Source organism: Pinus tabuliformis, chromosome 2_2, assembly GCF_031772625.1.
Source record: "Pinus tabuliformis cultivar Carrire ecotype Pingquan chromosome 2_2, CPIR1, whole genome shotgun sequence".
Classification (NCBI taxonomy): Eukaryota; Viridiplantae; Streptophyta; class Pinopsida; order Pinales; family Pinaceae; genus Pinus; species Pinus tabuliformis.
Genome location: NC_142300.1, coordinates 306,540,658 through 306,556,075, shown reverse-complemented (window position 1 = coordinate 306,556,075; position 15,418 = coordinate 306,540,658). Strand labels below are relative to the sequence as shown.

Below are 15,418 nucleotides of genomic sequence, written 5' to 3'. Positions count from 1 at the left end.
GATTTTATCCTTTAAAGTCCCTATGAACACATCAATCCTATGCTCCTCTGGAATATATTTTACCCTTATATTCAATTTTTGGAAGTCCTCAATGTGCTCCATCATTGAACTCTTTTGTTTGAAGTTCATCAATTGGCTAAAAAAACTGTTGCTTTTTGTATCCTCATAATGTGCTATCATTTATTTCGTAAAAATTTCCCAAGTGACAATTTGTTTACGAGAGCAAAGCCATTGATACCATACAAACTGATTTGGTTCCAAATATAAAGTTTCAATGCATACCTTTTGTGTGTTTTGCACATTATGGAGATCGAAATATTGTTCCATATGTAGTATCCATGTTACGAGATCCTTTCCATCAAACTTCTTGATATCGATCTTTGGAACATGGTGGGTATTCAATCTAACGTTAGAGTCTATGAAATCATGATTAAAATTTCTTTTGTTCTCATCATGAGCTTCCTTTACGACCCTTTCACCATTAGTAAGCATTTCTTGTAGCAACTTAGTCAAATCTATCTTCAAATTTTCCATGTCGCCTTTCAGTTTTTCTTCTATATCATCCATCTTAGCATCCATGCAATCCATCTTAGCTTCCAAACCATCCATCTTAACTTCCATGCCATTCATATTAGCTTCCACGCCATTCATCTAAGCTTCCACGCCTTTCTTTAAAGCATTAATCTTAGCTTTTGTTACCTTTTGTGAGAGTGAACTTTGTTGCACTTGGTCTCATAATTTTGATATATCATGTTGCATTTCTTCCTCTTCTTCATGAGTCATGCTAGAGATTTCTGGTTGCTTACTAGGTGTTTCCATTTTCTTTCTTCAGGGCATCAATTAATGATAATTATGCTTCACTATGCCCTTTGAACTTCAAACTAATTTTTCAACCCAAACTTATGCAAAATTTTAAAAAGACTACACACCTTTTTTCACTTTGTAGAATCTCGATATTGAATCTATTGTATCTCTGTAATTGTGGATCTCTAAGGTCTGAAATTTCTTCCTGTGGTAGCCCTCTAAGTCCTCTTTCCAATGCCACTAGTCTGATCAAAATTGGATTCTCTAAGAAAGAGTTATGCCCAATCTCCCAAGATGACCTGATTATATAATTTTTCAGTAGAGCGAACTTGTATGACGTTCCACGTGTCACTATTTCGACCTTCGGATCTGAAAAATATACACAGAAAACTACAGTTCGTCCTCTTTCTATAACTTCTTACGAAATTTCAATCTGATGCTCATAGTGAAAGTTATGAAAATTTTCCCAGGATCACCTGTTTGGAATGTAATTCGAGAGTATGCAAAAACCTTAACTTCCTTAGATCATACCTCCAAAAATATAGCGAGAAAAGATCTGAAATTCAGATTCGAGGTTCAAACCGATGTCAGCGCAAATGGGTTTTTTTTTAGCTTCTGAAACTTCGTAGAGAAAAAGTTATAGCGAAAATTCCACGATGACTTGTTTGGAGCAGCGAAACCTTAGAATCCAAAGCTCTGATACCAAATGTTAAGAAACCAGCTCACAAAAAGATAGAAAAGATAGATCAACGACTTTAGAATCAACCTCTTCGAGGGGGAAACCTCCTTTACATTACACAAATGAACAATTCTTCGATGATACAAATGACAAAACCTCCTTTCTATATATAGGAGTCTAAGGGGTCACAATATAATCAAAGATGACATAACAATAATAATATAAGGGCACAACAATAAAAATAGTGGGCTTATATGGGGCACAATAATAACAATATGGGGACAATAGGGGAAAAACAATAACAATAAGGGCTACAATGACAATAGTAATGGGGGAATCACCAGTATTATAGGGACCTAACATATTGTAATGTTTTTCTATCAGGGCTAGTGGTTGTCATGGTTGTGTGTATGATTGGATCTTTCACTCTTTTAATATAACATAGCCAACGCGTTTCATGCATATATTGTTATTGTAGTTCGACTGTCTTGGTTACTCTAATGATGTATGTAGCTGTAATTTACGCATGTATGTATGGACTATTCTATATGTGTTTGTATGAATCTTATTGAAACATGTTGTTGGTATAATCCATCACTTTGGATCGTCGGCTATCTTGATTTCCATCTCGTGATGTCTTTCAGCTCGTGTGTTCCCTTTCAATATGCATGCTATCACAGGCTTCTAAGGGGCGCACTCTTCCCCCACTTCCATGTGTTAGAGCCTTTCACCTTCCTTGACTTGCTGCAAGGTCACACCCTTGCTTCCAACAAGGACATCTTACTTACCTTTATGCGCAACCGCAGTCAAGGTGATACCGTACTACCCACTGTTGGGACTCCTACTCCAAACAGTTTGAGGTCTAGTTGGGACTTCTTACCGGGGATATCCCCTGACATGTTGGCGGGTCTATCACCGTCAACACCCTTTAAATGGCCCCATTCGCCAACCTCTCCCAAAGGATGTAAATTCAATTTCTTATGTAAAAAATAGAGCTTCTAAAATATATAACACAATTATTGTTCTCAACATAAAAAAATTACATTCATATTGAGGACCTAAAAGATCTTATAGATTGGACATGTACAAGCAAAATTATGTATCTACATTTGCCTAGAGATCAAATAATGGAGAAAGTTGTCACCAATGTAATGAACCCGCACCTTTGTAATGTTGAAGCTTACCCAATGTTTAGGCTTGATTATATGTGATAAACAATGAGCCTCAACACCTATGTGAATAATACATTGGAAATGATTTATCGATTGTTGTCACATGTTTTTCCTTTGCTAGTTTAAAAGACATAATAAAATGTGAAGCATTACACTAGTTAGTAGATGTGTGGTGACATTCTTTAAAGCTAGAGTAGCATACACACGCATCTGTCTTCATAAACTCTATAACCAACTGATCTTAGAAGAAATAATGAAAAATATGCTATATAAAATTATCTCTAGGATTCCAAATCATAATATCGAGTTCTAGCTGCTATTGGGTTACTCAAAGAAAATGCTTCAGTGATCATTGTATGGATCTTATTGATCATGGCCAAAGGGACGTGATATAAATTTTGCTGCAAATAAAAAAAAGGCATGAACCAAATTTAGCGAGAGATGGGCTAGAAACGCCAGGCCTAAACCAGATTTAGCAAGAGATGGACCAAAAACGCTAATAGTGTATCATAGATCTGATTCATGCTCATTAAACTAATGGGTTGGATCTATCATAGGTGATCAAGGTGCCTTAGCTGCACGTTTGTCCTCCACATGCATGCACCAAAAAAGAGTTTCTTCCCTCTTGAACTACCATTTATACTAAACATAGTTTAGGGTTGACCCCTTAAAAATTATGAATATATGAGATGGGTGGACTTGAGTTTTTTGGTTTATAATGTTGGCTGTTAAAGCTAAAAAATGTCACTTGGCTCTCCCTTGATTCTACCTACTGGTTATAACCCCTGAAATATGTTAAATGTGCTACAGATTCTGAGTGTTATTTTGAGAAGCATAATGAACATAAGCCTACTCTGAGAGAGGTCTAGGAAATAACTACTTTTACCAAACAATGTAAAGACATTATAGGTTCCACTAGAACTATTTCCTTTTTTCTATTGGATTGTTTGTAGGTGGTTGAGTTCAAAAAATCTGAACTATCACATCTTGATGTATGCTTTCTTCCAAATATTTGGATATCCCTTTAAATGGCCCCATTCGCCAACCTCTCTCAAAGGATGCAAATTCAATTTCTTATGTAAACAACAGAGCTTCTAAAATATGTAATAACAACAACACAATTAACATTCTCAACATAAATAAAAATCCATTCATATTGAGGACCTAAAAGATCCTGTAGACTAGACATGTACAACCAAAAATATGCCTCTACCTCTGCCCAGATCAAATAATGGAGAAATTTGTCACCAATGTAATGAACCCACACCTTTGTACTGCTGAAGCTAATCCAATGATTTAGGCTTGATGATACATGATACACAATGAGCCTCAACACCTATGCGAATAACATATTGGAAATTATTTATTGACTATTGTCACATGTTTGTCCTTTGCTAGTTTAAAAGACATAATAAAATGTGAAGCATCACACTGGTTAGTAGATGTGTGATGACATTCTTTAAAGCTAGAGCAACATACAACACTCATTTGTCTTCATCAACTCTATAACCAACTAATCTTAGAAGAAATAATGAAAAATCTGCTATATAAAATTATCTCCAGGATTCCAAATCATAAGCTCAGGTTCTAGTTGCTATTGGGTTACTCAAAGAAATCCACCTGCCTTACTTCTGTTTTCTAGATTTTTGTCAACAGAGACATGGCCAATGGAAAGTGCAACAACCTCGTCTTTTGCCTACTATAGAATCTTCCTTACTCTGGACAAATAGATCTTGAAAACAAAGCCCCATACATAGTGTTAGACCTCACAGGTATTTTAGTGCACAATGAACACCACCCTAAAAATTCTATACTCTTGATCACAAAAACAGAATTATGACAACGCGCTGGAATTGACATAAAAAATGAATCAAAATGCACATACATTATCTTGAATCCATTCTAACAAAAACTATTATCTATTGCATTGTGAATTAAAGGTGATATGACATTACTTGTGCTATGAAATGCTTGATTTAAATCATTTACTTATAATAGTCGGGAATGATGCAGTGCAAATCTTAATGAAGAGCATTTTCATAAATCCTTTAAAGTTAAGGACAATTATGCATTACTTTCATTTTGAGCATATTATAGAATATTGGCCTGATTGGAATCTCCCTGAAATATAACATGGAAGAAACAAAATTACATAATTTTTTATTTTTTTATATACTAAAATGTTACCTTTACAATATGTGGTGAAATTACTAATTTAAATTCAATATGCATTTTAAATACAAATAAATAAAAGAAAGAATACCACATTAACAATGCAAACCAATAAAAAATCAATACATTTTCTACGAAATTCACCACAATAAAATTTGGGACATATAACTTAACATTGTCGTGTATTAGCGCACAAGTGGAAACAATACATTATCTATGTTTGCAGTGCACGAGCATTGCTGTGTTTGCAATTTGGATGAACAGAGGTGACGACTATAAATTATCTAGGTTCAATGCACCACATAAGAATAGACCATAAATCATCCAGGTTCAATGCACCACAGAATCGTCATGCATGACGTCAGCATTGTTGTGTTTGTATTGTGGACGCTTCCTGCGTGGGACGAAGGGATATAACCTTCCTTTCTTTAACCGAAATTGTTAAAAGCATTCGCCAAGCTTAAGATTCAGCAAGATCGACACAACATCAAATGAGAGGGGAAAAAAATGGGTTTGGAGAGCCAATCTGAACCCAATTTAGGCATCGATCGAGCCTTCATCCAATTCCCAGAGCATCGCCCGAACGCCAAACACAGCGACTTCACGCTCATAGATCAAATTCCGCTCATAGATCTTTCCGCTCTCAACTCCACTACTCCACCCTACCACACCGCCTTGGACTCCCTCGTCGCCCAAATACACGCAGCTTGCAGGGACTGGGGATTCTTCCAAGTCATCAATCATGGTGTCTCCCCCCACCTCCTCCAAAATGTCCAATCCGAAGCAGCCAATTTCTTTTCCCTCCCCTTGCAAGAAAAAAGCAAAGTGAGGAGAGACTTCGATAATCCATTAGGCTATTACGACACAGAGCTCACAAAAAACGTAAGGGATTGGAAAGAGATCTTCGATTTTGCATGCCGAGGCACAATTCGCCTTCCTTCGAGTTTTGAAGCCGAGGACAATGAGACTCGAACAATAACAAATCAATGGCCGCAGAACCCACCTGGACTCAGGTTTTTATTAATCTTGGAGTTTTTATGCAGGCTACCCTTATTTCCATTGCTGATTCTCAGAATATTTTGGGATGGGAAAGATATGGGTGAGGTTACTTTGCCCAAATAATTTACCTCGCTCATATATTCGGATTCCGAAATATTTTAAGAATCTGCAATCTAATTAAGTTCAGGGTATTATGGGTGCAATTTACTTCAGTTCAGGGTATTCAGGATTGTAGGGGTGTAATCTACTTAAGTGCAGAGTATTATGAGTATTATACATGACGAGGCATAGATTCCATAAAATTGCCCATTTTAAGAAATAGTCTGAGATTTGCACCTCCATGGATTTGATAACTAGCAGTAAAATTGCCCACCCTTATATATTGATAGGTTGCTACCAAAATTTTGATAGTAATGGACTAATTGGCAATGGTTTGTGGATACAGGGAGGCCTGCATGAGATATGCCGAGGCTGTGGAGAAGCTTTCTTTCAGATTGTTGGAACTCATATCCAGGAGCTTAGGGTTGCCGGCTGATTATTTCAATTCCAAGTTTGAGGAACACACTTCGTTGCTGAGGTTGAATCATTATTCGCCATGCCCTATGCCGGAGCTGGCTCTGGGAGTGGGTCGTCACAAAGATGGAGGGGTTCTCACTGTGCTTGCTCAGGATGACGTTGGGGGGCTGCAAGTCAAGCGAAAGGATGGAGAATGGATTGGTGTGAACCCTATCCCCAATTCCTTTGTCATCAATGTGGGCGATTGCATGCAGGTCAGCAGTTTTCTTTTGTCATTCATCTTTAACTAATTAGTACATGACGGGTTCTCATATTTGGGAAATATTATAGGGCCTACCATGATACGCATTCATAGTTCAGTGTATATGTATTTATGTTTGATACACATACATAGTTCAGCGTATATCATTGCATATATATAGAGATAAAATAAAGTTTTATTTAATAGGAGGTGATAGGAAAAGGGCTGGGTACGTATATTTTGATGTTTTATATATATTAATTTGGTGTTTAGTTAAGCGATGGAAAGAGTATATATTGGGTATTTAATGCCTTCAGAGAAGCATGTACTTAACCCGATAACACGGGAGCGGAAAAATTCGGCATTAAATAATATTTTCCCGCTCCCGTGTTATCGGGCTAAGTGGCGTGCTGCTCTGAGGGCATTAAATATCCAATATATGGCTGGTTAGCTCCAGCCCTGATAGCCAGGGTTAATTATTTAATATATATTTTTTTTAATTTTATTTGAGCATATTTTCTTATCAATTGGGTAGAGATTTCTAAAAATGATAAATTTGAATTATATAATTTGTAAAATTTGAGTGATTATAGGGATTTTCAAAAAGCTAAATTTATTTATACATTCAAAAACACATTTTAAGTAACAAAAAATGACACTAAACTCAAAACAAATATCATCAAATTCTGACAAACAAAAATAATACACATATATATATAAACATACCATCAATACCATCAAACCAGAATAGTTACTTGAGTAATCAAATAAAAAATACATATAACCAGTAAAAAGAAAAAAAAACTATTAACTAAGAAATATTTAAAATATCCATTTAAATATTCTTGTCCATGTGATGCAAATCATTACAAAGGATATGCAGCTTTTCTCCTTTTTTATATCAAGCCAGAGTTTAAAATTAGGTTTAGGATTTTAGATTTTGGTTTTAGTTTTTTTGTTTCAATTTTCATTTCAATTATTTTCTAAGTTAATTTTGCGGGGTCACACACAATCATATTGAACAGTACAGAACCAACCAATTCAGACTGGAAAGACCAGTTCCACATGGAATGGGCCATTCCTGTTTGATGGGCTGGTTCAACCCAGAATCCACCTGGAAGGATATTTTGAGGTATCTCCACATTCTGAGCTTGCTTCCAGATTGTATGCCCATGAACCGAAAGATTCTCGAGGTTTTTTTTAAAATAAAAAAACGTTTCTGTATTAAAAAAACAGAGAGTACCTGTGTAATGTATCTTGATTACAGCCTGCTTCTTCAACAAACATTATTTCTAAAAAGATAGTAAAAAGACAGTGATGTGTTTTTCCTGCTAACCTTATCTTCTAGTTCTATGTACCTAACGTCCTTAGTTCACTATCCATCCTACTGAGTCCAAATATCGATTATGATAAAAAGAAAAATTCAAAATGTATTCATCTTCTTACAGTAAAAAGAAGTCCTTTTGTCCTTCATTACCGAGCATTGTCTTCTAACTCTGGGAGAAATTAATACTTCCAACATTTATCGTAACCTCATGATCAACATATTGTAAAAATAAACTTACCAGGTTCTTTCTCAATACCTCTTTGGGACCGTAAATCTGCAGTCCAGTTCTGTTCTCTTTATATATATATAGAGTTCCGTGTGATCAAAGGTAAAACTTTGACCATGGACCACCAAAACAACGAGGTTCCATCATAAATCCTTTCCAGAAGAGTTTGGGTCTGACAATCCTCCCAAGAATGACTTCCTGCCCCATACGAGTCTCTGAGATGAACCTCCAAGTCGATTCAGCAGCTAGCATGGCTTCCTGCCCCATACGAATTTCTAAGATGAACTTCAAGTCGATTCAGCAGTTAAGTCCTTGGGGAATATTCCCAAATCTTTCACACCACAGCCCCTAGACGTTTGGGTCTGCAAACCTAATTCCATTTCACTATAGGAATAGCAATGCTTGCCCCCCTCTCTCTATATATTGTGCAACAAATACATCATCAAAAATATTGTGTAGCAAATGCGTCATACCTATCACAAATGCATAGGTGAAAAAAGAGTCATCTACTCATAAAATTCCAGGTATCTATACTTTTTTCCTGGTATTTAGTTTGTACTTCTATTTGAAAATGACTGAAACGAGAAAGCGAGAAACGATGCCACTATTGATTGTAACTCGCCAGCTTAACAAACTGTCATTTTTAAAGAACAAGAAACTCAATGATTTCTGATCGACGGCAAGGCAGTGACAGAATAGGGGAAACCCATCGGGAAATTGGGGAATTGAAGGGAGGCGATCCCAGGTTCCCTGCAGAGGGTCATACAGAGTTAGCCCATAAACGGGGGCGCCCTCCCACTTATTCTCCGCTGATGGCCCTTTAGGAATAGCCTGAATCAAACATATGAATTGCTCGCTAATCTCATAAATCTTTCTGTCCTCGTAGAATCGTGGGCTACTCAGCGTAGCCTCCCAACTTCTGCACACAGTTTTGAGGTTATCATGTGACTTGTAAGTCACTCTCAGTAAGCATTCTCGACCGATTTCGTTTGGAATGTTCGGAATAATCTCCATTAATCCCAATTCAAATTAAACAGAACGGAGACAGTAAAGAAAGTCCAAATTAAACAGAACGGAGACAATAAAGAAAGTCCAAATTAAACAGAACGGATACAATAAATAAATCACAGCGATTAGAAACCGATGGGCTATGATAAAAATAAATAAAAGAGATGAACCAATGGAGAGAACACAGCCGAAAATCTTGCGCCAAAAACGAATCAAGAGTATGAACAAATAAGAAGTATATACCTGAAAATCTTGCACCGAACAAGAATGAAGAGTATGAACAAATATGGCGAATCCACCAGAAAATCTTGGGCGAAAAAGGGGTAGTTACCAGAAATTACAGAAAACAACTGAAAATCTTGCGATAAGAAGATTATCCTTAATTCGAGGAGACTGGGACATGCGGCCTACGATATATGTAGAAAGTGAACGGATACAATAAATAAATCACAGCGATTAGAAACCGATGGGCTATGATAAAAATAAATAAAGGAGATGAACCAATGGAGAGAAATCATTGGTTTCTTGTTCTATAAATTATCAGTTGTCTCTGTTAATGAAATAATGTTTTCTTCTTTAACAAAATGTTTAATGCAATATATGTTTCGCTAGGTACATTGCATTAATCTGGAAGTAAATGATACTGATTTATGAGTGAATGGCCATCCATATATAGCTTACATTCACTCTGTCTATGGTGCATTAGAAATAACTTATTTTGTGTCAAGTGTCCTATAGTTTTCATGAAACAAATTCACAAATATCAAAATACGGCTTTTTTGGGTGGTTTTGTGTTGGGCAGGTTTGGAGCAATGACAAATATGAGAGTGTAGAACATAGGGTGGTGGTGAATGACAAGAAGGAAAGGTTCTCTATCCCGTTCTTTTTTAATCCTTCGCATTATGTGATGGTGGGACCTGTACCTGATTTGGTCAATGAGAAAAGTCCATCCAGATATAGAGAATTCAGTTGGGGGAAGTTCTTCAAGAGGAGGAGGGACAGCAATTTCAAAAATTTGGGCGCAGAGAATCTTCAAATCCATCACTTTTATATTTCCCAGAATTCTTCTGAATAAGATAAGAAATCTTATGTTTAATATTTTTATGTTTTTGTATTTATCTACCTACTTATTTGGTTAGCAGTTCTTGTTGCTGTCTATAGTTTCCATCATAAATGTCTTACTACAGCATACAAAATACTATTGTACAAAAAAATCTACTATTTATTCTTATTGTTGAACTAATCCATAATAATCTTTATTATGTCACATTGATGATGACTTAGTTGGTTTATGGTAAGAAAAAATTGATGATGACTTGGTTAGTTTATGGTAAAAAAAAATTGATGATGACTTGAAATCTACTGGGTGGTCTTGATTTTCTTCCATGTAGAAATAGCTCACATTTTTTACTATTGATTTGACAAATAATTTTCAGATCAATGATAACAATCGTGGAGTGTGGGTATTGATTTTGACAAGTACTATGAGAAGGAATCAAACTTTAAACTTTTCATTTTTTTATTTTCCATTTTTCTAAAAAACAAAAATTCATTAAAATATTGAAAATTGAAAATTGTACGAATGCTTTCTACAAAGCAAAATAGTGCAAAAAGACTAACTTAATACAACCAACAATGATCATCTCCCTAAAATGAGTTGAAATGAAAGGAAAAAGGAGTACCAGGAAATAAATTGACAAAACATTGGTAACACAATCAGGAAATGAATTGGCATAACATTGATGACATATAAGCAGCTTATATTCCAGGAAGGAAAGCCCTCTAAAGTGAAGAACAGCACGTAAAGAAACATAAACTGGATTGAGGTGTAGCTACCATGAGAGGAAGCAGGGAGTTGGCCCATCTCATCCTCCAAGTCAATGGCGTAGATGTCAGCACTGCCTGCCTGCTGAATAATGTCCTCTAGAGAGTGGCTTGCACTGATAGGTTCCTAAGCCAAATTCATAAATCACATGCAAGGTTCTAGATTCTTCTACACCGCCATTAGTTTCTAGATCTCCAGGATTCTAGATCCTTCTTCTGCTTCTATAAATTTGTAATTTCTCCCCCACCCCCCAAAGCGAGCCATGTGTGTTTTGAACTCGAGACCTTTGGCTCTGATACCACTTGTTGGAGTCACGATTGCTGTTACACCAAAACCCGCAGGTGTTAGTAAACAGACACATCGCTAGTGTTAAGCACATGCCACGAAACACACGGGGAGCGTTGAATTATCCTTCTACACCGCCATTAACAAGGAGCGTTGGATTATCCAATTCCTAACAAGACGTAATCTTTGGTGGCATCGACAACTCTTGATAGTGGCGAAAAAGTCCCAAGGAACAAAACAAGTAATGCATCTTTAAGCAGCTGCCTTTTTCAACATTTTCTATTCTCAAATGTTCGCCACTGGTAAAACATTCTGATTTGGAGCATTTTCCTTTTCCTATTTAACATGTTAAAAAAACATCAAAGAGCCATTTGCAATGAAGGAAGATGTTGCCTACCAAAATTTGATCTTTGACGGAGTTTCATTTTTTTTTTTTCAATTAATCAAACTTCTTTCTATTAAATAGTGCTATTGACCTATTTTTTTAGTAATTTGTGGCTATTGATTTATTCTTTAGTACTTTGTGTATATTTTTTGTTTGTTTGTTAGGTAATACGAGTCTTGAGATGATTCACATGCTTAACATGTGGCTTGAGTAGTCATGACTCGATTATCTAAGTCGTCAAAATTAGTTGGGGATCACACTTGGCCCGGGCCACATCAGACCTTAGCATGACTGGATTTTTGCCCATAAAATTTTGAACCAATAACTTTTTCACCAGTATCTTAACAAAGCACTCTGTCACCGTCTATTATACACCTGTGAGCAATAATTTGTACATATTAATAAAATAATCTTATCTTATTATGCAATTGAAAGTAGACAAAGTTGGTTGCCCTTCAAATTGTGAATTGCATATCCTGTGAAAGATAGACAGAGTCGTGTCCACTAGAGAGCTTAATCCTCATAGTGAATCAGAAAATGGGAAAAGTCATAATTTAACCCTCCTAATCGGTATAACAATCAGTCCGAGCAAGGTTATGGAACAAACACATCGTTGGTGGTCTAAGAACATCTTTAGAGAGTATTAAAATCACTCGTCAAAAGAAATATGAGGAACGTTTTACAATCTAGATAAGTACAACATCATTTGAAACAATACTTATTTGTATTTCAGTGAATACAGCAGAGCTACATTGAAGGACAAAAGTCTCTTGGAAATAGTTTATCTATCTTATAGATAATTTTATGCGAAGAATAAATATACTTTGTAGTTCATGTATTCTAGCGGAACTGTTTTCGAGCCGCAGTCTCAACTGATATGATTGGAAGCATGATTTTTAATATCACCACAGATAGCCCAATCTTTCCTCAATTGAGGACTGTAAACGGTCAAAAACCGTCATGTTAGTAATGCAATATCTGGTACAGTTTTAAAAGTAAATCACAAATGGCTGGTTTTAATTGGGGACCAATAGTTGGGACATGGAAACACTTGAGCCATGTGAATTGATTCAAGGGTTATAAGGTATGCCACTATGCTTCTTCGTGTTTCGAGGAAAACAAGGGGAAGGGCAATCAATGTAGGAGTGGATGAGTTAGTTTTCAGAGTGAGATAACTTTACCCAGAGGTTTTTATTGTTGTTGTTGTTGGTGTTTTTTAATTGTTAATATTATGTTTAGTTTAATGTGGATTATGGATAATGAAGTGTGATTTTCAATAAGAAAACATTTAACAAATTTTAAGAGTTATTGGCTAGCATACTAGTGGAGTAAGATGATAATGCCACAAATTAAGTCAGGCATGAGTTATATATCTTTTTACATGCTGTTATTAGAGGCTTGAGCTTGATGATGTTATTTATGTATATAGTTTGATGAATAGTCTACTTCCAAGTTCAAATATGATAAGAGTTTAGTTGTGTGGTTGAGTTTGATAATCAACTAGTGTTTATCAAAGATCTAAACTATGATCATGGTCAAATTTTGCTAGATGTATGCGAGAGGGTGGCCTTTACAGGGTTCTCCTTGATATGATCAAACATAGATTTAGTGCACAACAATGAAAGTTTGTGTGGAGCTTTAGCACAAGAGATTTGGTCACTTGCATTATGGAACACCACCTCTCTTAAAGGACATGGTCTAGGGATTTCCAAAGTTCAAGGTAGAGAAGATAAGAATGTTTAAGGGCTATGCACTTCACAAGCATGCTGAGACTATTTTTCTTAGTAGTATATACACAAAGAGGGATACTTAATCAAAACCATTTGTAGGTGTATGGACCCATGTTTTCAACTTCCTTGATAGGTAATGCTACCCAAAATCTAGCAAACCTAATGCAAAGCCCCACTAGGCAAATCTAAAGGTTATGGCAACAAGAAATCAACCACCATTATCACCTCAATGGCTTTTCTCTAGCTTTTTAGTGGTGAATTAAATTTCACAAGAGAGGCCTCCCTAGAAACATGGCTCAAATATATTCAATAAAGCAAGATTTAGGGTGATTCAAGATCTAATGGTTAGGGAAAAGATACTAGCATAACTTAGAATTGGCTAACATAAAATTTACCAAAGTTCAAGTACTCTTTCCTAAGGCCTCTTAGATAGATTAGCAAATTGTTATAAGTTATGGCTTGAGAGATATTAAATAATATGGCATGGAATGTCATCTAACATCTAGAAGAAATAATCTTGTAAGCATAAGTCAATAATATAATAAAGCTATCAATTAGGTAAGCAAGTTTTAGGGTAGGCAAGTGACTTCTTATCGCTGAAACATGCATAAAACAACAACACAAGAGATGGCGTTGTCCCTAATTATGGAGTTTTACCATGAAATTAATGTTATATTTTGTCTTCTTCAAGTTATTAAATGCAATTCCTATCAGGCCTGAAATAACACCTTCTCAAACCAGTTTGAGGCCTTAAGTGAAGCTTTTTGGGGGCAAAAATGTCCTTCTCAAGCATTGGACCAAGTGATGCAATTCTACACTCAAAGACCATTCCAATAGTGTAAGAAAAGATGCTAATCAGAGTTCAAATGCAAAAGTTATGCCTCTCGGAAGTTGCCCTGTCATGATTAACCACCATATTTCAAGAGGATGCCATGTTAGCCCCCATTATTCAAGGAAAATGGGTTGGGCACATGAAAACTATGAAAAAGAATTTAAAAGGGTTAGATTTGTAACTCTTTTCGAGAGGATGCCATGTTAGCCCCCATTATTCAAGGAAAATGGGTTGGGCACATGAAAACTATGAAAAAGAATTTAAAAGGGTTAGATTTGTAACTCTTTTTGAGAGTTGAAGGAGTCAAACTTAACCCTTTGTTGGTTATTGGGTTGTGTTATAAACAACCCACTAGGAAGAAAAGAGGTTTTATTTATTTTTTAATGTATCTTGTTCCAAAATAGACTAGAACAACTTGGGAGTGGGAGTGGGAGTGAGAGAGCATAACAGAGGGGCTTTGTGTTCTATAGCAACTCACGGGTTACAGGTCTCAGATAACTCCATAGAGAGTGCCTTCTCCTTTGTACATACATTATTTTCATTCTAGAACATCAAACGAGCGAGTTTCTCTTGAAAGGGTTTCCTAGAACGTCTTATTGTGATTGGTGTATGTTTGTGTTTCAGTGTTATTTATTTTCCGTATTTTATCTATTGCATGCATAAACAACAAAGTCGGTAATAACAGATTTGGAATCTAAAGAAATAACCCTTCATAGTATAGATTTTGGTTTACTTTAATAGATCTATTGTGATGCATTTTCCATTGGAATATCCATGGAATTTTACAGATCATAGGTGGCTTACCTCACTAACTAGTTCACATATTACTTTGAAAATTAACAATGCTAAATGATCCAATATTAAAGCCTACCTGAAGAGTTCTTTTTGAATATCTTATGTGTTAATGTTAATTATAAGTTAAATCAATTAAGAAGAGTTTTGAACTTGTCTTGGGGCTACTATACTATGAAAACATTAGTCAAAATAAATATAATATTAATGGAAATTCATAAATCCAAAGATGATAAATTTAATTTCTTATTGATAAATATAATATAAAATATTAATATTAATATTAATATTAAAATGCTTTGTAATATATAAATATCTAAATTTTATTAACTTGGTGTTCGCCTATGTACCACCTAGATTGCAACACCATAAGTTTTTCCAAAGACGAGGAGAATTACCCAAAACACACATCCTCTTATTGAGTG

General features: G+C 35.6%; 1 protein-coding gene across 1 annotated transcript; it reads left to right on the top strand.

The window, feature by feature from the left end:
• The first annotated feature begins 5,252 nt into the window (after positions 1-5,252).
• On the top strand, positions 5,253-10,411 carry LOC149192513 (protein DMR6-LIKE OXYGENASE 1-like). The gene is made up of 3 exons (XM_089404634.1): positions 5,253-5,840; positions 6,272-6,596; positions 9,947-10,411. Exons 1-3 carry the CDS (start codon positions 5,335-5,337, stop codon positions 10,217-10,219), a joined length of 1,104 nt encoding a protein of 367 aa, XP_089260760.1. The 5' UTR covers positions 5,253-5,334; the 3' UTR covers positions 10,220-10,411.
• Positions 10,412-15,418: the final 5,007 nt, after the last annotated feature.